The 26,384-nt window shown below is 50.8% G+C and overlaps 2 protein-coding genes across 2 annotated transcripts; one reads left to right on the top strand and one right to left on the bottom strand.

Annotated features, from left to right (window-relative positions):
• Positions 1 to 3,261: 3,261 nt before the first annotated feature.
• LOC144953107 (zona pellucida sperm-binding protein 3-like) lies at positions 3,262 to 9,143 on the bottom strand. Its single transcript, XM_078883639.1, has 10 exons — positions 9,089 to 9,143; positions 8,392 to 8,603; positions 7,846 to 7,962; positions 7,173 to 7,272; positions 6,334 to 6,511; positions 5,814 to 5,949; positions 5,622 to 5,716; positions 4,777 to 4,871; positions 4,251 to 4,379; positions 3,262 to 3,392 (listed from the first exon to the last, which is right to left on the bottom strand). Exons 1-10 carry the CDS (start codon positions 9,141 to 9,143, stop codon positions 3,262 to 3,264), a joined length of 1,248 nt encoding a protein of 415 aa, XP_078739765.1.
• A 361-nt stretch (positions 9,144 to 9,504) lies between these two features.
• Positions 9,505 to 18,265, top strand: LOC144953196 (zona pellucida sperm-binding protein 4-like). The gene is made up of 13 exons (XM_078883756.1): positions 9,505 to 9,542; positions 9,932 to 10,005; positions 10,851 to 10,940; positions 11,771 to 11,892; positions 13,622 to 13,736; positions 14,285 to 14,419; positions 14,613 to 14,791; positions 15,123 to 15,220; positions 15,598 to 15,725; positions 16,669 to 16,858; positions 17,346 to 17,481; positions 17,627 to 17,720; positions 18,009 to 18,265. Exons 1-13 carry the CDS (start codon positions 9,505 to 9,507, stop codon positions 18,263 to 18,265), a joined length of 1,656 nt encoding a protein of 551 aa, XP_078739882.1.
• Positions 18,266 to 26,384: the final 8,119 nt, after the last annotated feature.

Genomic DNA, 26,384 nt, shown 5'->3' with positions numbered 1-26,384 from the left:
CCGGAGGGGAGCTCAATACACCCTTTGTTAATGAGAATTTTAATGGGCATCTTCCCCAAGAAATCTGTTCCGAGGAGGCACGGAACGGCGAGGGTTGATGAGACCAAAATGGGCCCAACTAATTGGACGTCAGCAATGCGGATCTGAGCATTGATCCGTCCGGTGATGCCCAACGAACCCCCATTTGTGGCATAGCATGGCGCATCAACTGGCTGCAAGGGACGGCATGTATCAGGCAGAATGTTATAAATTATGTCTGAAATGATGGTCGCCGACGCACCCGTATCGATAAACATACGAACATCAACGCCCTCGATGGAACCCACTACGGCAGAGGACCCTGCCGCCGCAGCAACGACCCTATGGGCCAACTCGGACCATTGACCTGGTCCGAGCGCTGGCTTCGCGTTCGCAGCGCTGTCACTCGGCGGTGAGGGACACAGCGCTGATGACGCGGCGTTGTTTGGTTGCAAACAGCTGTCACCCGGCGGTGAGGGATGCAGCGCTGATGACGCGGCATCGTTTGGTTGGCCCACGCTGGGCCCGGAAGTCACGTCGCTCCCAGCGGTCATTGCTCCCCCGGCAGAAGTGACGACACACCCGGATGTATTTGCGGCGGGAACAGCTGCCATACTTGTGTTGGAGCCGGCGGAATGGCGCGGCCGCTGCGCCACCTCTCTCCCTCCTGTCTCCGCCTGTGAGCGACGCATGTCGTCCAGGATGGAGACGGTGGCGTGGAGCAGCTCAGTGAGGCAAAGCAACGTTTCCCCCATTGCTCCTCCCGACGCTGGAGGAGGATCGGCAGGTGTGGTGGACGGCTGCTCAGCCCGAGTTGGCTGCCCCGTCGCCGCTTGCTCCTCGACATCGCCGTCAGGACTGAAGGTACGTGGCTTACTTCTTGTCTCCATTGCCACTTCTGACGCCAAATGTAACGGGTTCCGGAGACACTTGTAGAGGTAACTTCTTTATTACAATCCAACACTCCAACTCTCCAACAGTCCTGACACTCCTGATACTCTGTTACAGCCTAGGTACACAGCCTAGGTACACAGCCTGGATACTCTACTCTGGCTACGCTCTGGAACTCGCCCTCACAAGGTCGTAGAGTCGGGAGTTCCAGAGTCCCACCACTGGCTCTCACAACATCCCAGGGTCCTCAGATGGCTGGTCTTGTGTCTTGGGTCTTGAGCTACGACTGGCCCTGATTGTCCAGGGAGCTCCCCTTTTATGCCTAGTCCAACGAGGGGTGGGGCCGTGTGCGCCACCAGACATCCCACAGAGCACACACAGGCCCCCCCCCCCCCCCCCCCCCGTTGGCGGCGCCAAGATGCTTAAGCGCCTGGGAACCCAACGCCTGGCGCCAAGAGGCTTAAGCGCCTGGCCCGCCCAGGGTCCCAGAGCCCCCAGCAGCCCCTCCCTTCTTATGTCACTACACATGCAAACGGGAGGGTGATGTCTTTCAAAAGCTTGCGGATGATATAATATCCCCACTCTCAATTTCAGAGACTTTCAGATTAGACATGCCATAAATACATCCCTCGTTAAGAAGCTTGGGGCTTTAGTTTATCCAATCATTGACTGATTTTAAGCACCAAAGGGTTAAATTGACATGTTTGTGCCCCATGAGATTATACCGCAGAGATATGGACAGATCTGGCGAGCCCCAAGAGCTCTCACTTAAGACTCTCTAAGTTTAAATTCACACACCAGCATACCTGACGAATGAGGAAAAATTTATTCATGGAGGTTTCACCAGGCTGCCCAAGGTGCCCTGGTCACGGTACAAACATATCCCCAGGCCTTCTGGCTCTGCCTAGATTTTGCAAAACTTCATGAGATGACAAGCTTTTTGTTAATGATCTATGTGGCAAACATCTCCTCGTCCGTAGGAGACTCTTTGGGGGTATAAACGTGGCACGGTAACGAGACCTCAACATTACCTGCTCCAGACTTTCACATCATAGCACGAAAGACTACATTTGTCAACTGGAAGAATCACACGCCCCACTTATGAAAATAACTCCTTGCACATGCAGTCTCTTCAGTGTTACCGCTTGTTCAAAGTGGAGAGACCAAGTACTATGAAAGCACTTGCAAATGGCAACATCACCACTCGCACTTTCCTGTTTTTTCACCAGCCAAGCCCAGGCCTCCCAGCATACTGGAGCTGGCTTTTGATAATTGCTGGGTACTTTGAATTGAATCCAGGCCCGTTTTTCCTCTGTGGCGGCTGTGGCAAGAACGTCAATGCAAAGTCTATCAAATGCAACGGTTGTAAAGCTAGGTACCACAAACGCTGCACTACTTTAGCCCGCACCCCCAGTTCAACTCCACCTTGCACAACCACACAAGCACCACCACAAAACTCTGGTCTGGGGCCAATTTGCACAAGCATGGGATTTGGTGTATTCATGCTATTTGAACGTATATACTTTGTATAGTGTAATTTATGTACCTTCAAGATACTATGCACTCCCATAGCTTGTATTGTTGGTTGTTGTAACTTTGACATGCATCCAATGGACAGAGCTTCTGAGCTCACATCCCGAGGATGACTAAACACGTTTCTTCGGAGTGTGCAGGTAGGAGTTTGGTTGGACAGAGCATTCGTGCGATCCGTGTCACGCGGCGCAAGCGGCGTTGGGCGGCGCGTCACGCGGTGCCGAGCCCGCCCGAAGCACTCTATGAAATACAAATCGAGGGCGTGGCTATGCAAGACAGATCACCAATCCCTGTTGGGAAGTGTGGAACTGTTGTTCCTACCGGTAATATTTTGATTTAAGGCTGTGGGCACTCTGGAAATAAATTTCCACATGTAAAACTCCAACCAGCTTAAGTACAGTATTAAATGCGCCTATTTTTTTTGCACGGTTGTTGCACATTATCCGTCTTTGTAATGTACCAACAATGCCCAATTCCTGCCACGGTTAAAAACTTCTGGGGCCATTTTTATGGAAGATTAAAGTGACATAGGAATAGATTTCTTCCTTGAAATTGTTCAACTGCTCCATTGTACATGGACAACGACTGCCAGCTTGGACAATTGGGAAGGTTTAAAAAACCCATTTGCCATTATTAGGTACATCCTACTAGTCCTGGCACGCATGAATTGGAGACCACAATTGTTTCCATGCTCACCCTCACGAACTGGGCTATGGTGTTGTTACACAAAGTGCTCGAAACGCCAAGCAACGACCCCACAAGACAAGTAGTAATGCACCAGAGTTTTATTTATCACAACTTAGGCAAAGCAACTGAAGATCAGAAGCTCGTTTCCAATCCCTTTGAAAGAGTCGTGTGACGCCTCTTCGAAACAAACAAAGCCACCGTGGCGCTTGCTGCGACAGCCATCACCAGCGCAGCCACTGCCAGACCAAGGACGGGAGCAGCACCTGTAAAACAACAATTGAGAGAAAGGGCTGGTGAGTAACTGCGGAGCCATAAAGCTAGGGTTTCCACATGCTGGAAGTTGTGGGGGCATTTGACCTATCCAAGTATTTGGTCAAGGTGTGAAAGACGTACTGTTCAAATTTGTCACTCACCAAGGTTTGCCATTTAACACTGGTGGATGGCTTTAGTTCAGCACGTCACACATGTTATGTTATTAAAAAATAATCACAAATATCATTAGGTATGTTAAACAAATTGAGATTTTAAAACATATTTACATCTGACGACCAAAGCACATTTAAGAAGGATCATGGCAATATTTGTTGGTCATACCTTTTAGGGCACTGCTGTAATATCCGTGTTTTGTACCTTTTCAACTTGTTATTGGGGAAGGGGGTTGTAGTTGGATGTCATAGGCCCTTTCAAAGGAGTAAGAAACCAGACTTCCATAAACAAATTGCTTCCTCCCCAAACTGCAAAAAGTTCCGTATAGAGATTAAGTATTACAGACTGCCAATTCATGAGAGGTCAACCTTAAAGCGTCATTGCCTCATGGATGTCCTGGTTTTAAATTAGGTCTGCATTAACCGCACGTACTTTTGGTGAACATGCTTCTTTTATATAGGTATCATTTTTGAAACGGATTGGTCTACATCAGACAACCTTCTTTATGGGCTAGTCCGAGTCAAACCAGAAAACGCGAAAAGGCAAACAGTACAACGACAATCCATGCATCAGAGCATTTATATCCCTGGGCGAGCAGATACATCATGGGACCTTTTTGCCAGTATCAAGGTATGAGAAATAGCTTTTAACCGAGACTGGAAAAAATGTGCCATGAAAGAATCTGGTAGCTTTACCTTTGGATGCAGATGTAGAAACCCGTGGCTGCTGCTGTTTTGCAGGGCTGCTTGGCTCAGCACCATCTGAGAAGGGCTTGGCAATCACGATGGGGCCCAGCATCACATCTTCCACCGCATACGACGGTCCTGAGTGAGAGGACCACATTTGTAATGCAGCGAATGCCCAGGCTTAAGCCCACACACAACTGATGATGATTGCTTGTGTTGCAATCCAAACGTCATGATAATTTTTGTATTTTCCTTCTACGTGACTTTACCGAAAAAAACCAAGAATATGAATCCCTGCAGTCACAAAAGCTTTAAATCGAGATTATTTCTATTTAGTTTATTTGGCACATTACTTATTTCAATCGCGATGCCTCCATTCCTGATTGCCACATCCCTAACACCATTATTTAGGCAAGGCTTACCATAGTGAATGTCGCAGTTTGGCTTTTCTGACACTTTCCAAGAACGTAACTGCCTTGATATTCAAGGGTTTTCTGTACAAGACTAAATGGCTGAATACGACGGTTGTACTCACCAGTCACTGCTGCCACATCCCTGCGCCTTCTTCCACTGGGGCACGTGGACTCGCAGCAGCTGCACACCGAGTCAGAGCCATCAGCAGAGACCCACCTGCATTGCACACAAACGCCGTCTGTAGTTACACAGGCAATGCTTACTCGTATCCGTTCACATTTGAGCAAAGTGCCGATTGAGCACCCGTTCAGGGAAAGCAACGTACAGCGATGTACCATTTGGCCAGCACCACGGTCGACCACAGCGATGGCGACAATACCACTCGATGGGAGCAGTGGCCAGGAATACAATTCTGGGCGTAGTTGTGTTTAACTGTATGACGGCACCCGACCTGTAGAGTCAGAGCATTATAGGAAAGTACTGAAAGTATTTGTAGCATGAAGGGAAAGTCTGTGACCAGGACCACTTCCAAGGTTGTTACACACCAGCCCTGGTGATCAGCTTGAGGAAAAAAAAAAAAACTACGAAGGCGAGGCTCGGTTGATGCGCCGACATTAGCCACGAGTGAGATTTGAACTCTGGCTACGAGGCTGTGATTTTTCAAAAGGAGCTCAAACGAATGACAGACGTCGTTTGCAGGCCGCTACACTTGTTGCTAAACTCAAGACAAGTGCAGGCTATGACCAATAATCACCTGAATACATCTAAACAAGAAAAGACCCGTGAGACTGCACAGGAAATGTTGTAATACCAGTTGCAGCTAGAAACCAAAGTCAGGTCTCAGGGATATTAGCTAAGCACACAGGCATGCAATAATATGTAGCCAACATGCAAGGCATGGATTGAGCTATTGGATGGAAGACACTGAAAAACAAATTGCTGAGCAATACAAGGAAGCAGACCAACCTGTATGCAGCCGAGGGGCTGTAGGTGCAAGCTTTATTGACAGCCGTTGGAGATGTAGCAACATCTGCAACCTTCAGCTGGCAGAAGACGAAAACCTAGACCGAGAAGAGGAAGATGGTTATTACTCAACCACACTGCCTACCACGTGGCTAAAAGGTGGTTTCTGTAGAAGCCTGAATGACAGTAGATCACCTGATCGCCACTGTTGGTCAACGTCGCAAGGAAGCGGAAGGAATCTATGAAGAAGCGAAGGACGTTGTCACTTTGCCGGAGCAGGAAGCCAGACGTGAGGTGAGCATCATACGAGACTTTGCCATCCACCAGACACCTGCACAGGCACCGTAGATGTACGACACGTGACTTTACATAGGGCAGGCCAGCAGAAAGCCAGCGCTAGGAGATGTAGTACTCCTCTTCCACTGTATAATACTGCACAGAGGGTGCGCCAAGCCCACCTCTTAAGGGGCCCCTCCCACTCGCAAACCAAATCAGTCACCAATGACGCACATTGACCACATCTCTCATCAGTAATGTACCGACAGACACCACATGATAAAAATTATTAACCATACACCCGGTCAGGCTTAACCATCAGAGCAAGATTCAGCAGCATTCCAATGTCAGGCTCTGTTATATACTCAAGCAGTGGAATGCCCCCTTTAAGACAAGAAGCATAAACATTCATCGGGTGGGATTAGGAGAGAAATCTCACCCAGAGTTAGAAATGATCTGGTAGCTGAGGGGAGAGTTCCTGTCCGGAACCGGGGTTGCAAAGCAGCTGACCACGAAGATCCGCAGTGGAACGTGGTTCAGTGTCTGCACGCTCGCCTCGACATGCAGAGTCTGGCCCAGCTGGTATACGGTGGAAGGTCGCGCCACACTCCAGTCGTCTTCATAAAAGAAAACACAATTAGACAACTTCAAAACACAATTGCCAAGGCCGAGTGCAGACTAAAAGCGCAGCCAGGAAAGTGCTTGCTCACGCCACTGCTTGTGGAAGAAAACCAGATAAATCATGGGACCTCCTTTGCCAATACCAAAATGAGAATAGGTTTCCCTTTTTTCTGGCAACAGGATGTTAAGATGTTAAAACAGCAAACTGAAACGTTTTACAAATGAATCATGTCTGCATTAACCATATGCATCATCTTTGAAACTCATTTGGTGGAAACCAGAGACCGCTTTCTTTCTGGCAGAGTCTTTTGGCCTGACAGAAATCCGTCTGGTGTGGACCAATCAGTTTCAAAGACAATGCATATATTATCAGTTGTTTTGTTTGCATTCTGACCACAATTAGTGGTTAATGTAGACACGATTCCTTGTAAAAAAAAGTTTCAGTTTGGCGTTTTAACATTTTAACACCAGTTTTGTTGCCAGAAAAAAGGGGTAAACCTATTCTTAAACCTCAGATAAAGTTTAGGGACCAAGGGCATATATCTGGCATATTCTTCAATACCAAGCAAACATCTTGAAGGGTTTATAGTCTAAACTGTCATCCTGGTAGTAGCCATGTGCATAATAGGCAATCAACGTCCTCGTATTACCACTGACCGGTCATGAGCCTCAGCGTGAAGCTCAGCTGCTGTTGCATAACCTTGGCGCTGCTGAAGGGGATCCATGTGGGTTTGATGGCATTGCTGGACACGTTCCCCTTCCTGCAGTCAGGAAGAGATCAGGCACACATTCTCTACAAAGAGCAGAGGTGGGTGATGCTCAACTGCACCAATTTGTGACCAGATTATTATTGCAATGTCGTTAACATCTTACAACGAATAGACAAGCGAAGAGATACAGAACCATATTTTCAGAGTATATTTAACATCGCAACTTGCAAGACATTTATCCGACGAGGACCAAATAAGAGCAAGTAGACGACTTGGGGGAATGGAGTATATAATTAAGAGAACCGTGGTTCATTCAGTATGCAATGCATGCACCACTTCAGGCGTGGACACTTGCAAGGCTGGATGTTTGAGACAGGCCACGACAGGCGTTTTTGATGTGAAGCCATCAGTAAAGTTGCCACTAAAAACCCCCACGACAGTCAGCACGGAGACTTTCCATCGGTGGATTAACTCGCTGACATTGGCTTTATTGAAACTCAGGCCTCGCAAAGCTAAAGCACACGAAACGGCACGTAATTTTTAAAGACAGTGGTAGAATTGTAAACAGTTTAGCTGGACTTCTAAATTAAGCAAATGTCAACAAGAGACTGCTGGTGAACTCGCCTGGGATAGCGGCAAACGACCGGCACGGCGACGTAGTTTGTGCGGATAATGCCCGTGTTGGACGTGGGGCGGTAGTAGAGGGAGTTCTCGTAAGACAGCAGCTCTGCACTCATCTAAGAAGGGAGGAAGACGTGGGGTTTATTACCTATTGCAATGCTAGCGGAATAAAAAAAAAAGCTCAAACACCTTGGTGAAAGACCCAATGCAGCAGTTCCTTGGTTTATATAATTCACCTAGCACATGTCCACCATAAAAAAAAACACACCCACACCAACCATGGCAGATGCAGATTCCCAATGTATTTTGGAAGATTAAAAAAGCTATAATGTACGACTGGTCAACCAGAACAGACCTTAACATGATAATGCAATGACCGATCTACAAATACTAAGGGGACTTCAAAGCGATAAACCCCGCTGTTATTGAAGAAGTCTGGCTTGACTCGAATGCGGAATTGTAATTCTTCTGCATCTATACTCTGCAAAAACATAAAGCAGTTGGATTGCGCAGATTATGTTACAGCAGCATTAGCAGCCAGTTACCTGGATGCTGCTGCCACAGCTTTCCAGTGCGTAGAGGAAGGTCACCGTCCCAGCAAGGGCGTCGCTCCCAGTGACGGGGCAGGCTGGCACTCCCAGGGACAGGTCACTCGCCTGGGCCAGGTGACCCGTGCCGAACAGGTCCCTGCTCACGGTCAGCGTGAGCGTCGCCTCGTCACACACCACACTCACCGTGGCGGAGGTGGCCACTGCAGCTGGCGGTGCCGCACGGGACGAGACGCGAGAGTTACCCAAAGTGACACAGGTGGTCAGTGAAGCAGTAGAAAGTGTCAGAGCCTCGAGTCAATCAGCCACACGGAGCTGCTAATGCAAGAGTTCGAATTACCCAGTAGCACCTCAATAAATGTATTACACGCGTTACGACAGGTTAAGAATACGTTTTGGTAATCCACTACTGGATCAAGTCTCGCACATTGCGGTCGTCAGTTTGACCATACAGATCAGTACGGGCCGAATTATGGCAAAGCCCCAGGTCTAGACACTTGTCGCCAATGTTAACATTACCAGGACGCAAATTCGTGTTCAGGTATATAGAACAGTAAATTAACCACCACGCCACACTACCAAATCCATCGTTAGTGCGAGTATATTATGGTGTTCACATCAGTCAACACGGTAATTGCATTGAACGACAAAAACACAGGTTTGTAAAAGCATCTTTCGACCAAACTCCACTCACCAGAGGCAAGACATAACAACCCCAAGACCGAAAACAAAGCCCTCGTGATCTCCATCGCAAGGACAACAAAAAACCGAGACTTAGCACGGCACCAGCAGAGCCAACGCAGCTACTGTCCCGACTCGGGGCTTTTATCTGCGCGCGGCCTCATTCAGTTTCAGTAATTAACCAATTAACTCCTCCTGCGTACGTGCCGCGTGATTTGCGGTGCAGCTCCTATCCATGCACGTGCGCCGAGATCGAGCAAACCTCTACTGATGAGACAATGAGTGACTCGATCTGCTCTGATAAAATCTCGCTGATTAGACAATGCGTGGGTGGATCTGATCCAATCTGGATCGGGATCGCTGAGTGCTCTCCATATAAAAGGGGTCCATGGCCTAAGGCAAGCGACGCAGCTGATGATTTGTTTTACGATGGCGGCTCTGCGAGTTTTTCTCCTGCTCCTGACCAGGTGAGGAGGCGGAGGGGCGTGCTGAGTGGTGTTCAGGGATGTTCCTCAACAGCTCTGGATAATGAAGTCTTGTGTACGTTTGTAAGAGAGGGCGTTTCCATATCGCTTTGGGTAACTGACCTGCATGGAGAAATGCATTGAGATAAAAACGTGGAAATGCGGTCCTGAAATGTCTCGCTTGCCCCATTGTGGGTGGTGGGGTTCCAAAGGTGGCTTTGCGTGGCGCTGTTTACACCAACTCCTTCGTGCACCGTGCTGGCCTTGAATAGGCCCTTCCTAAAATCGCTACAGGGCCACTTATTTTTTTGTGGGGGGGTGCGGTGTTTGCCTCTCTCTCCTCCCCATGCGTTCTCTTGTCTTGGCGGTCACGTGTCTCGTACTTCCCGCAGCTTCCTCTGCCTGGGCTCCGTCCACGCGAGGCTTCGACAGTCGCTGGGACCGCGGACGCTGGGGGAGCCGAGAGGTAGGGGGCGCTGCTGCTGCTGTCGCCACATGCAAACCACATCGCGCATTCTCTCAATACCACTATCGTGTGTATGGACACCGCCATGCACAAGACTAATTGCGGCGTCTCTCGGTGAACTGGAAAAGCGTTATCGGCGACACGAGATACCAACATGAGCGCTGCCTGGACGAGGTGGAGGGGGGTGAATTTGTTGTGTGCCTGCCGTTGGAGCGGTCACGTGACGCGACGTGATGGCTGCCGTTGGGCATAGGCTGGCACGTGGATCATTAATAATCCTCCAGCGCATGGAAAAGGGGGCGTTCGGGGACATTAACTCTCCCTTGCATATTCCTTTTTACGATAATAACGCTTTCGAAAAATATGGCTGGTGACTGATGGCACGGCCCTTGCAACTTTACTTAAAATGGTGAATTGTACAACATTTGACTGCGCAGGACTATACGTAACACTCGCGTGCAAAATCATCATGACCTTGTTCCTTTCCATTATAGTAACAAGGAACTGTGCACTCGCGTTGATAATTTGCATATCAGGCTCTACCTTGGCAACTTTCTACTAAAATTTCAAGAGTATAATGCAGGGGTCTACAACCAAAATATAATGTTTCAACCAACGGCTTCGAAGCTGCAGGCTGACGATCCCTGGTGTGAGGTTCATACTGTCTAGTCGTGCACGTGCCTTTTGACTTTGCGCCAAATAAAAAAAAGCAACACCTTACAGACTTGTGTGCACAGTAAAGTAAAGGGACTGCGCCCACCCACCAACCGTCGCTGGCTGTTTTTTAATTGCTCCGTAAGGTGTAGTTGATGTTGACGTTTCAACTTCTGAACTGCCTCCCCCAGGTCTGCTGAAGCAATGCATCTCCTCTACCCTGGGTTTTTCTGTGGGATGGAGCAGCTCCTCTCACAGTGACTACCGTGTCTTTGTATGGAGTGAGTCGACGAGCTTTCAATTAAATCATGATGACATAATTGACATCTTGATCCATTGTATGATTGAATATATGAAGCCACTCCAAGGATACGATCAAATTGATACGGGGCTGAGATTCTCTGGTCAATTGTTTGGTCACAACTGCTTCGTTTTCGATTCGCTTTGACCTCGCAATTTCTCATATTCGGTGTCTATTTTTGGTTCGTGTTGTGAAATGTAATTCGCATGAACGATGGAAATTTTAAGAATCTGGAATTCAAAGCGTAATAATGTGTTTGCATCATGGTTCATTTCAACTAGTCTAATACATCGGACGACGACGAGAATCAAATCTTATTCTTCCATAGGATAATTGTGTTTACTAGACGGTTGAATCCCTTATTAATCGATACCACCTCTTGCTTGCCTGCCCAATGGGCGCTCTCCCTTTCATTGGAACATTTCATGCAAGGTCGTGACTTCCGTTCTAAACTGAACCTGATGACTCCTGTCAGACTCTGGTTCTCTACTCGCATCGTCTGCATTTCCCACCGGAGTCCTCCGTTGACGACTTGGGAGATCTTGTCGCTAAATCCGACACGCTGCCTTATTTACTAGCAACTATTAGACGAGGTCGTTGTGCAGGTTTGGGAGTGCCGTAATTCCAACAGTGCATTGAGGATCCTGTGTCCTAGAGACGTTCCTGGTTCTGTGGAGATTTCCTATTCGCGTTCACACTAACGCCATACTTTGTTGTTTCTCTCGCTTGCAGTGACGCTGCCCACATGAACTTGTGGTGCGCAATCCATCCAGATGCAGGTTTTTCTAACTTTGTTCTTGATGTCTCCAGCGGTGCAGAATGAGGCCGTGGATGTGGAGTCTGTGCAGGGGGACTGCGGCTTCTCCATCGCGAGGGACGGTGCTGCGCTCCACTTCACTGCTGCTGGTGATGCCTGCCACGTGCGCGTGGAGGTGAACACGAGGAGACCGTTGTGACTTGCGTCGATGCTAAGTACCCGCTGGGACTGCTGTGGTAGTAGCAAAATTGATGTTCGCAATCCATAACCGGTCTGCTATCACATGACACCGATGTCTGGCCATAATGAAATTTGATTTTGTCTACTGGTATTTTCCCCTCCGCATTTGCTTAGCTCGTGCATTTGATTTTTATAGCTATTTCAAAGATTGATTTTTTTTTTCATGGCGTCCACTCTGAAATTTGTTTTCAGATGAGTTTCATTGCCCTTTCTATTTATGCCTACAAGATATGGTTATTTCGATCATGCCTAGGTGGTAGCGATTATGTTTCTAGTTTTATACAGCAGCTCATTCTCTTGATCGGTATCCCTGTACAATCGATGCAATGCTCATTCCATATGTCTTGTTATCAAGATCTTGCCATCCTTGTCTTTTTAAATCCTTTATTAAGTTCGCTTCCTTGCTTACGACCGTGCAAATCTTTCGGTCGTTTTTTAACCCACTTCCCGTGATCCAATCAAGCTGACATTTTTGCACACAGACTCGTTGTGCGTGACAATTAATTTTCTTGAATTTTTTTCCAAAATTGTATACTTTAAGATACAATTTTTGAATATTTAATTATCAATTGCTTAATGCTGGCAGACAATCATCTGACCCATAGGTGGCAGCCATCTCAAGCCAGAGGACGAGAGGACTCTAGCCGCCACGCATGTAAAGGATTTAGAGTGAAAAACTTTGTTTTTACGGGTTAATTTTTTATCAGTTTACCTTGGTTTGCACTTGCCATTTGTGCTCTTGTTCATTGTAGTATGCCATGTTGCTACATTACTCTTTAAACCAATCCTAAGTATCCTTTATTGCCCATGGCCTTGCCTCATTGCATTGCTTTTTTGTCTTTAGTCTGTGTCTCGTCAGTCTTATCTCCAGCATAATTGTTCTCTTGCGGTACTTAACGGTAAAGGATTTGCCATCTAGACGTCCATTTCACCAAAGTGGCCACCTTAATAAAGGTAATGTGTGAACGGTTAACTCTTACATCACCAAACTTACACGGCAAAACAAGCTTTCAGTTTGTGTATTTCACGCCTGCCAATGGATGCAGCTTTCACGATTCTATTCAATGCAAAGAAGGGAATCGGAGCAGTTTGATGCTTGGTATAGAATAAACGGCACTGTATTGCTACAGAAGGTCACTATCCAAGCTGACCTCTAAGAAACCAACGTAGATGTCACAAAATATTGCACACAGGACTTGGACATGTATGAGCTACAACGGCAAAATGTAAGTGGCAGACCTAACCAACATACGAGCTTTGTGCCAGAAATATATGCACTACTTGAGGTTGTTTGCACAAGACATGAAAGTCTTGTGAAGGGTGGTAATTTGTGAGTGCTATGTGTTTGTGGGAAGCATAATGGAGGTTTTGTGGCAAGGTCAATATGGAAACTGTATTACACACGGAGCAGCGCAGCATCCGTTTGAACAATGACAGGGGTTTACCTGGGAAAGTGACTTCGGACCCAGGAATGCAACCCCCACGTGCAGTCTACCTGCCTTAATTTGGGTGATAGGTGGTGGCGGGTTTCCCATTTGACAGCTTTACTTGTCATTAGCCTGGCCTCGCCCAACAATGTCGAATGCACGAAATCTGCTGATTTGTTTAAGCCTTCCTGGAGCACTGGCCCCGAGTCCGATTTTGAGGTCTGCTTATTTCACCAGGACGGCAGGAGGAAGATCCAGGTGGAGCTGCAGGAGATGCGGCAGGGGCTCAATGGGCTCTTCTGGGCTTTCACCATCGACTGCCCTGAGAACCTAAGATCAGCGAGGGCTGGAGGTGAGTACCATTGATTTGACTCTGCTAATCGGACCCACAGACTGCACTACCTGTGACTTGGTGCTATAGAATAGGTCTGCTGGCTTAACTGCTTTTCATGCCCTTGGCATTTACTGGACAAACTTGCAGCTTGAATCCTTTTCCGATGCACTTTCCCCCCCCAATGGCTGATTGCAATAGTTGCACCATATAATCGCGTTTTCCTAATGCACTGCTGGTTGGTGATGCCCTGGGTCGTGAGGGTTAATTTGACCATGCTTCACCGCGCTGCTCCTTGTTGGCCGCGGTTCGGTGGCACTAACCTTAAATGCAACAAATTGTGCTGCACTGTCAGAGCCTTTTACAGCCAGTGAGCAACGTGTTTGCCCATTTTTGCTGTAAACTCAACCCTGCTCTGCTTCTGAGATTGCGTGCATTGCTCGGGTGATTTGGTCATGTGCCAAGTAACACTCATTCACTTACTTGACACGTGGCTCAAACGATGCCGTTTTATTTTAAGTACGTGTGGGGTTTTGTACGATGACCTGTTGTGCTCCTGCTGCTGTTAGAGATCGCCACGTGCTCTGGTCAGAGCGGGAACTTCCCATGCAACTCTGTGCAGAGTGTCCCGAGCGCGGACGTCTGTGCACAGAGTGGCTGCTGCTACGACCCCACTCTACGCCGCTGCTTCTACAGTGAGGCTGGTACGTAGCTGACTCAAAACAGAAGTTCCATAATTCACTACCTAAACTAGGCTCTTGCTTTGAGGTTCTATGTTGGCACAGTAGCATCCTGCTGTGCTGGTTCCCTGAACTTGTTCCATCACCACGGGCTACATGGGGCATCTTTCGCGATTCAGCGAACTCTCCATTACCCTCCCCGCCATTCTCCACCCAGTGTGCACCACAGATGGGCGCTTTGTGGTGCCCGTGTCTCGGAACCTAACGTCTCCACCGCTGGACCTGAGCACTGTGCACCTGACTGGCGGTGGCGGTGCGCAGTGCAGCCCCGTGCTGGTGTCTGCAGACCTTGCAGTCTTTGACGTACCCATGGCAGCGTGTGGTGCCACTGTGCAGGTACTGGGCTCCTGGACTCTGCTTTGCCCTGCCCACATCCTGATGGTTGTTGTTTGACCTTGTTGAACTGCTGCATCGGGACCCTTCCTGATGCACAACTCATTGATGTGCAGAGCACAATCATACACGAGTTGATAAAGAACAACAGGGTCATTTTATGATTGAGTGTCAAATGAATCGAGTGCCAAAGCAGAATTTAGGGGGATTCGAATATATAATTTGTAGCCAATTGTGAGCAATTTGGACTCCTGGCCAGTACCACTTATCATTCTTCTGCTTGATCACTCAATGGCATTATCGTTTTGTGTGAACTACTTTTTGGTGTGTCCAGTGGAGTGGGCAGGAGCTCGTGTACGAGTTGATGTTGGTCTCCGAGCGGGAGCTCTGCATTGATGGAAGCGTCGCCATCACCAAGTCGTCCACATACAAGTAAGCACTGCAAGTGCTGTGCTCATGAGGGTCAAGCATAAGTCTTGCAGAGGAGACCCACCCCCATAAATGTCCACTGTCCCTGCGACCATAAATATTTGCAGAACCGTGACCAATCTGCTTCCTTATTCAACTATTTATTCATTAAATTGGGACATTCAACGCACAAGGGCGCCTTTTCCTCGTCACAGGATCTTTAACATCTTGAAGTAGTAGGAATATAGCTTGTGGCTAATGTAAACACGGTATTAACCAAGGTGGTCCCTACACTGGTACGTCTGCAAAACACCCTATCGGTCCGCTGTGTCGCTCCTGCAATCTCTTGCTGCCGTGAGGGACGTTGTGCATGCCTTTGGCTGGTGGTGTCTGTTTACCAGGATGGTTCTTCAATGCCGCTTCCTTGGAAGTGGAGACCTGCAGCTTGGAGTGCAGGTGAGCACTCTTCCACCGCCACCTCCAGCCACGGCCACTGGGCCCCTCTCCCTGCTGCTCCAGGTCTTCACTGGTGAGTACTCCTCTCTCCCACACCCTTTGCACCTGAGTGGACAAATGTCACCTTGAACACGGGTTGTGATGTCGCTCTACCCAGGGAAAACTTGGGTCTATTAGCTCTGACTCGAAGCCAGCTGAAAGTCGTGCTTTTTTAGCCATTGCTCAGCTAGTAGCTCAACCCTGGTTTAATTTCCACTGCATGCGATTTTTGAATGCATTAATCGGCACAGCTGCTGGACTTGAACTGCAAACGAACGTTGCGCTAGGCTGTGCTGCCAGTATTGTGAACCTGCCAACAGATTGATAATTATCCATAAATGAACTAAAACGACTTGCACATTCTCCATGGTAGCACGTGTAACTTAAAATGCTAACTTCTGCCGTGGTTTTGAATCTAGCAACGACCAGCTGAAACCATTTTAGTGTGGGGCCGACATTGAAAGGGATGACAATGCCCTTAATTCCCATGGCTCTACCAAATGAATCTTTTTGCACAACCCATCAACCAAAACGGTCTCCTTGAGGGCATTGTTTAAAGGCAAATTTGACTGGCTTTCTTAGCCTCTTGTCAGGTCACCTTTGCTTGAACGAATGGTGGTCAATAGCTTCATTCGTTATCAATTGACTAGAGTTTGGCCAACTGTTAGCACCCGATTCCTACCCCTCGGTGTGATACCGTGCCCGTTGCAGCATCTACAGACATTTAGCGATGCCGTTGTATACAGTATGTAGACAACCATGCGGAGGTGAGGGTGACAGCATTTATTATGAAAAATACAAATGAAATATCAACCACGATTTCTATGCCAGGACAAAGTTGCGATAATGGCCCTAGTTCTATTCAAAAGTAATGCGCACGTTTTAGAGACTTTGTGGTGCCTTGTCCAATGTGCTCTAAACAGGACCCTTACACCACTAATCCACATGCCTTGTGAACCATGTCTGCACGCTGCCAGACAACTCCTACACCACGCCGTACCAGCCCTGGCAGTACCCGCTGGTAACGCTGCTGGGAACGCCGCTCTACGTGCAGGCGTCACTGCTGCACCGCTCTGACCCCACACTGGTGCTCTTCCTGAAGGACTGCTGGGCCACGCCCACGGCAGATGCCACCGACCCCACGCAGTGGAAGCTTGTGGTGGATGGGTGAGGCTGGGCGGGGTAGTGCTCTTTAAACCCTCTCTCGGCCACAGCAGGGCCTGCAGAGGCAACCTGGTTCGAGGCATTGGTTGTCTTTTTTTTTCCCCACGTAAACAGTTGTGCTAATTACGTCGCCTTTCAATGACAACAGTTCATGTAATGGTGACTGAGCACTGGCGTCGCTTGAGCAAGATTGCAGTGCCATCCAAAATATCAATGGCCACAACGCTCCTTGGGTTGTTCTGGATGTTAACACAGCCACCCTCTGCCTCCCAGAGCTGGTGGTTTGGACAAGGCCGACTATATTCAGTGATGGTTGCATTGCACAGATGCACTGCATATTGGCAATTGGGCTTGCCTTGCTGGTCGTGAACATGTCTTGACTAAAGTGGCCTTCATCCTTGCATGCATATTGCAATAAAGATGCGTGCATTCAATCCGATACCTGACACTTGCTTTGAATTGAAGGTTAACGGCACTTTTACCTGTGCAGCTGCCCCGTGCAGTCTCCTTGTTGCAGTGTGTCCTTCCCTGGTGTCGCTGACCTGCCACTGCCTTCTCACTACAAGCGTCTGGCACTCCAGGCCTTCGCCTTCATGAACTCTGACCGCAGCACCACCCGTGACCTCGTGAGTGCCCGCTTTTTTCCGCCATTAAAAACCAGGTCACCATGGAGGTATGATGTTTACGGTGTACAACTGGGGAGAGCAAAAGTACTACCTAAAAACATGGGGAAACTTTACTTACCGGAGCGATGCATTCTGTCTGCCACAGGTTTACTTGCACTGCTCTATCGTGGTGTGCGACAGCTCCAGCCCCAACTTCCTCACCGAGTGCAATCGGCAGTGTGGACAGACCAGGCGCTACCGTGAGCACCACCGCGCCTTCTATTGAATATCTTGCACTTGTATACCCAGAACAGCCTCGCAGAGTAACGATTTGTCCAGATGACAACGGGGTTTTAATGTTGGTGGTCATGTTGCTATGTTATAATTTCTATTTAGAGCACATTTGCTGTGACTTTGCAGACTGGTTTTTAACAAACTGTGACATGCCAAAATTACCTACTCGTTCGATTTTCTAGGGAACTTGACCTGCAGCATATAATGTCCTTTCGTATGGACCAGTAGTCATCAACCGATTTCTGTTGTTCCAGAGCGCAACGCCATCTCTGACGCTTCCAGCGTGGTAGGAAAGCACGTGGTGTCGCTGCAGGGCCCCGTGCTCTTTGAAGAAGCACCTGTTAACGACGCGGCTCTGTTGCTGGAGGCTCCCTCTTCGTCGTGGGCCTCGGCTGGGACCCTGTCCATTCTCCTCGTCATTGCCACAGCCGTAATTGCGCTCCTGTCTGCTGCCATTGCCGTCAGAAGGCGCAGGAGCCGGGCTGTGGCGCTCGACGGAAGTAGCTATTGATGACTACTTGTGATTGCTGGAACTTGCATGTCTTGCTGACCATTGACAAAAATAAAATTCTTAAATTTGCTACTGCTGTCCTAACCTTTGACGAGGTGTGTGTGCAATATGTAGGCAGTATTAGTGCTGCATTTGTTCACGTTTCTTCCCCAAGGCAAGTCACTCGATAGCAGTAATTTGTATCAAGGTTTAGGCCATTGGCTTCTTCAAACAATAGCACCTTGCCATGCTTAAATAATCTGAATCCAGATTTTATTTAAGCTTTTTTCCCTAAAACAAGCAAACGGTGTACATGTGTAATGTAGTAACTCGGCGGGAGACGACTTCACGGGTAACACACTCTTTATTTTACCAACTCGTTCACAGGTGACTAACACCCACTTAGTATCTCGGGTGACTAACACCCACTGAGCTATTCGGGTGACAAACACCCTCTTAGCTACCCTGGCGACTAACGCCCTCTTAGCTACCCTGGCGACTAACGCCCACTGAGCTATTCTGGCGACTAACGCCCACTGAGCTATTCGGGTGACAACCACACTCTTAGCTACCCTGGCGACTAACGCCCTCTTAGCTACCCTGGCGACTAACGCCCACTGAGCTATTCGGGACACTCCCTGCCCGGGGTGTCCGTCTTGACTGTGGGTCCCCAGCCCGACCCCCGTGGGCGTCGGACCCCTGGTCCCACAGTCTCGCCTCCGAGCCACACAGGGCCCCGGTCCCCGCAAGGACGGCGGGACTAGGGGTCTCGGGGCACTAGGTCTTCAGCTCCGTCTTCGGGTCTTCAACTGGGTAACTCTCCCCGAGTGCTCTCGCGCGTCCCCCTTTATACCCCACCTGCGGACGTCGCTGCGAGCACCCATCTTATTCGACCAATCACTCGGCGCTGGCTACGATCCTGTTTTCCCACATCTCAGCGTGCCTCACCACCCACGCCGCGCCGCCCCGTCATCTGTCACTCCCGGCGCGCGCGTCCACACCACGCCCACAACGCGTGCCCAACCCCGCACCCCGCGCCGCCCCGTGATCCATCACTGTCACAGTCGGCGCACGTCAACACCACCACTACATCACCCCCTACCACATAGCTCGCAGCCGACCCGGCTGCTATAAAAATATACAAACCCCCCCTGTGTGCCCCGTAACACAACACAACAACAAGAACAACAACTAACGTAACAACACAACACGACGCGAACACTACCATCCGCAACCATCAACCAATGCCACCGCGACAATAGAACAATATATACAAACTGGCGAGTGACAATAGCAATGTGTATGCAGAAAGAAAAATAAATGGAAATTTTTTTTTTTTCTTTTTCCACTCGTGCAGCGTCCCATTCTTTCCGAGCGTCCCTACAACGGGACATTACCCCGGCAGAGGGGAACACCGGGCGAGCTCGGTGTTGAGAAAAAACGTCTTCATGAAAATTGTTGTGCCCTAGCCCGAGTCCGCCTTGCCGGTCCGTCGTACGGCACCAGACGCGGTTGAACGTCCGGTGGTGCCGGCGGTTCAGGAAGACATCGGCCAGGCATCGAGGACCCGTGCGTGCCGCGGGGTTCAGGCTCCCGACGGTCAGCAGCCGTCAAGCCCGAGGCACCTGGGGGTGGGTCAGGTGGAGACACGTGAGGAGCAGCCTGCGACACCTCCCTCCCCAAGTCGACGAACACATCACACGCCCGGTCGTTACGGCACAGAACGGGGTCACACGGTGCCGCATAGGGCTTCAGTCGGGAGGGGTGCACGTACCAACGGCGTTTTTCCCATTTAATCTGTATACTCTGGGGTCGTGCAACCCGCACAATTTCCACCGGTCCCCTCCAAGGTCTCAACAATTTGGGGGACGTAGCCAACGGTGCATGTGGACAATGCAGCCAGGCCTTATCGCCTGGTTTCCAATCATGCGTATGCACCCTCCGCCCATGCAATCTCTCGTTCGCGATTTGCCGAGACCGCGAATTCAACCTCGCCGCCTCCCGCGCTTCAGTCAATTTGGCGATATTAAATTTGATGTGGTCTGCCAACTTTGATTTTGCACGTGGCTGGGAAATCCCCAGTTGGACGTCCATGGCCGGATCGGCCTCCCGCCCATACATAAGAAAAAATGGGGAAAACCCCGTCGCCGCATGAGGGGCCATTCGATAGGCCGCGAGTACCCCCGGCACCTGTAAGTCCCAATCAACCTGATCGTCGCAGACCTCTTGGCACAGCATAGACGTAATCGTCCTGTTCAGACGCCCAACCATCCCGTCAGTCTGCGGGTGGTAGGGGGAAGTACGCACTTTCATTGTACCCAACAGGTCGCACACCTCGCGCAACAAAACGCTCGAAAAATTATTTCCTTGATCCGTCAGCAAGCGTTCGGGGGCGCCCTTGTCCAAAACATAACCCTGGACGAAGGCGTCCGCCACCGCTGCAGCCGACTGGTTGGCGAGTGGCCATGCCATGGGCCATCGGGTGAAGTATTCTACGCCAACCAGCAGGAACCTATTTCCCCTCGGTGTAGCAGGAAAGGGCCCCAAGATGTCCAACGCAACCAATTCGTTTGTGCGCGAAACTTGAATGGATTGCAGCGGTGGATTAGCTGCCAATGGTGGCGGTTTTCTTTTGGCGCACCCTACGCATCCCTTAAGAATGTTCGCCACGTCGATACCCATCCCCGGCCAATAATAGTCTCGCTGGATTAGGGCGAGCGTTTTGTGAAAACCCAGATGCATGAGCCGTTCATGAGCTGCCAGAACGACCCTACCCCGCATAGCAACAGGCACAACGAGCACGTGACGCCGGGACATGTTGTCCCACTTCATCAAAAGGCCCTGTCTGCACACCCAGGAACCGACCCGCGCATCCCCTACCTCGGGAGCGCCAACTTTTCGACGTAGCGTAAGTAGGGAGCTGTCGGACATTTGGAGACGGCCCCACTCAATGAGGGGCAACGACAACAGCGAATCCCTCCCCGTGGGAGCGTCGACTCCCAATTGCACTTTGGACAAGTTAGCAGAACCGGCACACAACGAGTCCAACCACTCTGTCCCCTCATCACTTGGAGGATGCGACTCGACAGTGAAATCCGCTTGAGCCACGAGCCGTTCCTCAACGGGTAGCGGCGCGGCGTGAGCCAGCACCATTCCCTGCGCAATTTCGGCCGGCCGCGACGCCATATTCAGGACCCTTACGAACGGCTCACTGTCCCCTCTCACCATGGTTTGAGCAACCGCTAAGTCGAGGCCCCTTCTGGCCCTGTTAGACGGCCCCAACAGCACCCCCTGTGCCACCGCACCCACCTCGAGTGGCTTCCTCAACCGAAGGGGTACCAACATTTTCGATCCCGGGGGCACCCTTACAGTCTGAGTTGCCAGCGCCTGCACCGTCGCACAAACCGTGCGTATTTTGGTAGGGCTCGTCAAGAACGCAAGCCGCCGACCTGACGGAAGCTCAATGCAGGCCTAATCTATGAGAATTTTGATGGGCATTTTGGACAAAAAGTCCGTACCTAGCAAACAGGGAACGGCCAGCGATGATGATACAAAAATAGGGCCCGCCAATTTGACGTCACCAATGCAAATAGTCGCCCGAATCTGGCCGATGATCCCCAGGGATCCCCCATTCGCCGCATAAAATGGCACGTCCCCTGACAGAAGGGGTCTACTTTTGACGGGAAGAATGTTATAAATAAGGTCCGAAATGATAGTGGCCGACGCACCCGTGTCCACAAGCACCCGGACCTCAACCCCGTCAATAAACCCCGTTACCACGGACGACCCGGCCGACGCAGCCACTATCCTGTGGGCCAATTCGGACCATTCGACTGCTTGCGGGCCGTGTACGGACCCCCCTCGCCGAAATGAACCCCCGGCACCCAGCCGCGAACCCCCCACCGCCAAGCGGCGACCCGAATGTGCCGTGTTTGTGGACTGAGCGTGTGAGGTGCCGCGACTTGCCGGGTTTTGTTGGGATGCCTTGTGGGCCTGGTCGTCGTCCCGACGTGGTCCTGTGGCGCGCTGACGCGGGGCCCGGCACCCGGCTGCGACGTGACCCCGAAGGCCGCAGTTGTAGCAGACGACGAGGGACGTCGTAGGTTTCGGTTGCTCCAGCTTGCGGGATGAACGTGTGGGCGAACGACCTCCCGTTCTCCACTCCCCCGGACGCGATGCAGCGAAGGCCTGCTCCTGATCCGCAGCTGGCTGAGGTTCGGCGATCGTGGTGGCCAGTACCGCGTTCCCCGCCAATTTGCAGACGACCCCCGGCTTGCGTTTGAGGACCTCGTACGCGTGAATGCTCGTGGCGATCGCCAGGGAGCAGATATCCATCTCGTCCGCCACATTGATGGGGACCCCCAACTCGTGGGCCAACGCCAGCAGCTGCTCCGTCACCATGGCGTCCTTCCCCTCCTTATCCATGCGGGGAAAAGCTGCGTCCGCCAAGGCGAGCAGTGCCGTGCGATAGGCGAGCGTCGTTTCTCCAGCCATCTTCCGCCGATCGTAGAACTGGTGGCGACACGTGGAGGGCGGTCCGAACACCTTCGCCATCAGGTGTAGTGCGGCCTGGAGCGTAGAGCGGGACGACCTTGCAGCAGATGTGAAGGCTGCAAGCGCGTCGTCGTCGAGCATCGCTGGCAACGCACGCAGGGCAGTGGTGTCGGACCACCCCGACATCTCCTGATGAGCGAGGAACCTTCGTTGGAAGGCTCCCCAGTCGCCCCCATCCGCCTTGAACGCCGACAGCGCGGGCAATCTTTGCTGGAGGACCCGATCGTCGTCGACGTCGGAGAGATTTTCCCGCGCTCCGCTGTAGTTGTGTAAAATGTCGGCTCGGTTGTCAGGCGCAAAATGGAGAGCTCCGGTGCGCGCTGATGACGTGGGCTGCGCTGAGCTGAGGTCTCCGGTCACGTGGTGTCCGTGTTTCCCGCCAATCGATGGCGGCCCCTCAAAAACGGCGGCAACTTCCAGACTTTTGGCGCGAAGCGCCTTTTGGCGGGATCCCTCCAACGTCGCTTTCTCCACCAACCCCGCAGCCGTTTTTCCGCTCGCCGGAACGGAGATGTCCGCCAAGACAGCGGCGGCGGCGAGTAGCAACTCCGCCAACCAGGAGTGCGCGTCTTGGAGGCTGGTGTCGGAGGCAAGCGGAGCGTCGGCCATCACCGCGAAGTGCTGCATCGGCGGCAACTCCTCGTCCTCTCCTCCCGAGGTTGGTGTCCCCGGTACGCCGTCGTCGTCCCGACCTCGCTCGTGGGTACGGGTAGTCTTCCTCGTGTCCATGCTTCTTGAAGACAGGTTTACTTCTGACGCCAGTTGTAATGTAGTAACTCGGCGGGAGACGACTTCACGGGTAACACACTCTTTATTTTACCAACTCGTTCACAGGTGACTAACACCTACTTTGTATCTCGGGTGACAAACACCCACTTAGTATCTCGGGTGACTAACACCCACTTAGTATCTCGGGTGACAAACACCCACTTAGTATCTCGGGTGACTAACACCCACTTAGTATCTCGGGTGACTAACACCCACTTAGTATCTCGGGTGACAAACACCCACTTAGCTATTCTGGCGACTAACGCCCACTGAGCTATTCTGGCGACTAACGCCCACTGAGCTATTCGGGTGACAAACACCCTCTTAGCTACCCTGGCGACTAACGCCCTCTTAGCTACCCTGGCGACTAACGCCCACTGAGCTATTCTGGCGACTAACGCCCACTGAGCTATTCGGGTGACAACCACACTCTTAGCTACCCTGGCGACTAACGCCCTCTTAGCTACCCTGGCGACTAACGCCCACTGAGCTATTCGGGACACTCCCTGCCCGGGGTGTCCGTCTTGACTGTGGGTCCCCAGCCCGACCCCCGTGGGCGTCGGACCCCGGGTCCCACAGTCTCGCCTCCGAGCCACACAGGGCCCCGGTCCCCGCAAGGACGGCGGGACTAGGGGTCTCGGGGCACTAGGTCTTCAGCTCCGTCTTCGGGTCTTCAACTGGGTAACTCTCCCCGAGTGCTCTCGCGCGTCCCCCTTTATACCCCACCTGCGGACGTCGCTGCGAGCACCCATCTTATTCGACCAATCACTCGGCGCTGGCTACGATCCTGTTTTCCCACATCTCAGCGTGCCTCACCACCCACGCCGCGCCGCCCCATCATCTGTAACTCCCGGCGCGCGCGTCCACACCACGCCCACAACGCGTGCCCAACCCCGCACCCCGCGCCGCCCCGTGATCCATCACTGTCACAGTCGGCGCACGTCAACACCACCACTACACATGTACCAGGAACATTTCCCATCACACAATAGCAAACTTTCAAAGGTACATCAAGAATGTGGGGCACAGGGGGAGAAACGGAATACTGAAGGTTAACTTGCTTAAAGTAAAGGTTTGGTTGTGACATTACAAAGCATCTGTCCACTTTGTCAAAGTGCTCTTCCCCTGGAAAGGAACCACAACGCTGTGGTGGCTTGACTAGACATTTTTTGTGGCCTTGTGCACGAGTGGCTTGGTGCTTCAGACCCCTGGGTTCTGATGCAGTGACGACGCGTCCATCTCTAGCTACATTTGGGTGATTACTGGAGACACTCTGCCTCAACTCTGTTCCTAAATGGATAACTGCTTGGGCATGGCCATCACATGCTGATAGCCAGGAATTTCCTGTCTCCAACCTGCATGAACTCTGGGACCTGTGTTTAAACATCTGCCTGGAAAATCCGGCTGTTGGGAAGACCGTTTGCATCACACATGGGCTGGAAATCATTGACTCCCTCTCTGAACATGGGCCTCCCTTCTACCGGAAAAGTAAACTTGAACAGTGTTCTAGATTTGAAGGAAAGCCACCCACACATTCCTACTTAACCTGATTCCCACCACCACCCGGCTCAAGAGTTCTCTCGTCAAAACTATACCACAGAGCTCATGGCATTTCTGACCAACACCCCCTGGCCAGTGACTTAAAACAAGTACATCGGACCCTCAAGATGAATGGATACACTGACCGCAATATCCGCCAAGCTGTTTCTCCCACCATCCAAACAACCACTTGAAAATCCGATCAAAACTATCACGTTGCTGTAGATGGCAGGCGTGACCAAAAAGATCTCCAAAATTCTAAACAAACCTAATATCCAAGTCTGATACAGTACATAAAATCCGTGATCTAATCCCATCTATAAAAGATGTCATTCCTGACTTGCAATACCCTGGAGTCTATAAACTGAGTTGCAGCTGTGGTGATTGTTACATTGGTGAAACTAAACGTCATGTGTCCGCGAGCACAAGTCAGATCGGAAACACGGCAAAATTGAGTCTTCCACCGTTGCCGTTCATTGCTACAACGCTGTGGGCTCTCATGATATTGTCTTTTCCGAGACCAAGGTACTCTGCAAACATTCTGGCTATCATCAAAGGTTTGTACAAGAAGCCATCCAGATATACAAACAGACAACTTCAACCGTGATGATGGGTACAAACTGAGCAATCATTGGAAAGATGTTATTAACCATGTGTAGTGGTGATACGCGCTGGGTGTATATGTCGTGTGCCAGCGCGTATGTACGGGTGTGTGTGTGGTGACGCGCGCTGACGGGGAGGAGCAGGCGTCAGTGCGCGGGTGGGGGTAGTGCTGCTGATTGGCTGTGTGCCGGTGACGCGCCCAGAGGGAGTGATCGGGTAGCAGCGCGGTGTGATTGGTCGGAGAGTGGAAACACGCGCTGAGCGGAACCGGATCGTGGGGATAGCGCGTGGGGATTGGGTAACGGAGGAGCGGTGCCGACGTTGAGGTCCGCATCCGCTCCGTCTCCCGGGAAGAAGGGGTATATAAGGTGATGCACAGAGGAGCAAGGGGCAGAAGTGGAACCATCTAAGAATGAAGACGAAGGTGTAGAGATAGAGCCCGGAGAGGAGAGAAATGGAGAGTAGAAGAGAGTAAGGTATAGTGTGTAGCCAGCGAGATAGAAAGGTCTACACGAGCTGAGTAATGTATAGTGTGTAGCCAGCGAGATAGAAAGGTCTACACGAGCTGAGTAATGTATAGTGTGTAGCCAGCGAGATAGAAAGGTCTACACGAGCTGAGTAATGTATAGTGTGTAGCCAGCGAGATAGAAAGGTCTACACGAGCTGAGTAATGTAT

The sequence above is a fragment of the Lampetra fluviatilis genome, chromosome 72, assembly GCF_964198595.1.
Source record: "Lampetra fluviatilis chromosome 72, kcLamFluv1.1, whole genome shotgun sequence".
NCBI classification, from domain to species: domain Eukaryota; kingdom Metazoa; phylum Chordata; class Hyperoartia; order Petromyzontiformes; family Petromyzontidae; genus Lampetra; species Lampetra fluviatilis.
The sequence above is the reverse complement of the archived record's forward strand: the minus strand, read 5'-3'. Positions and strand labels throughout refer to the sequence as shown.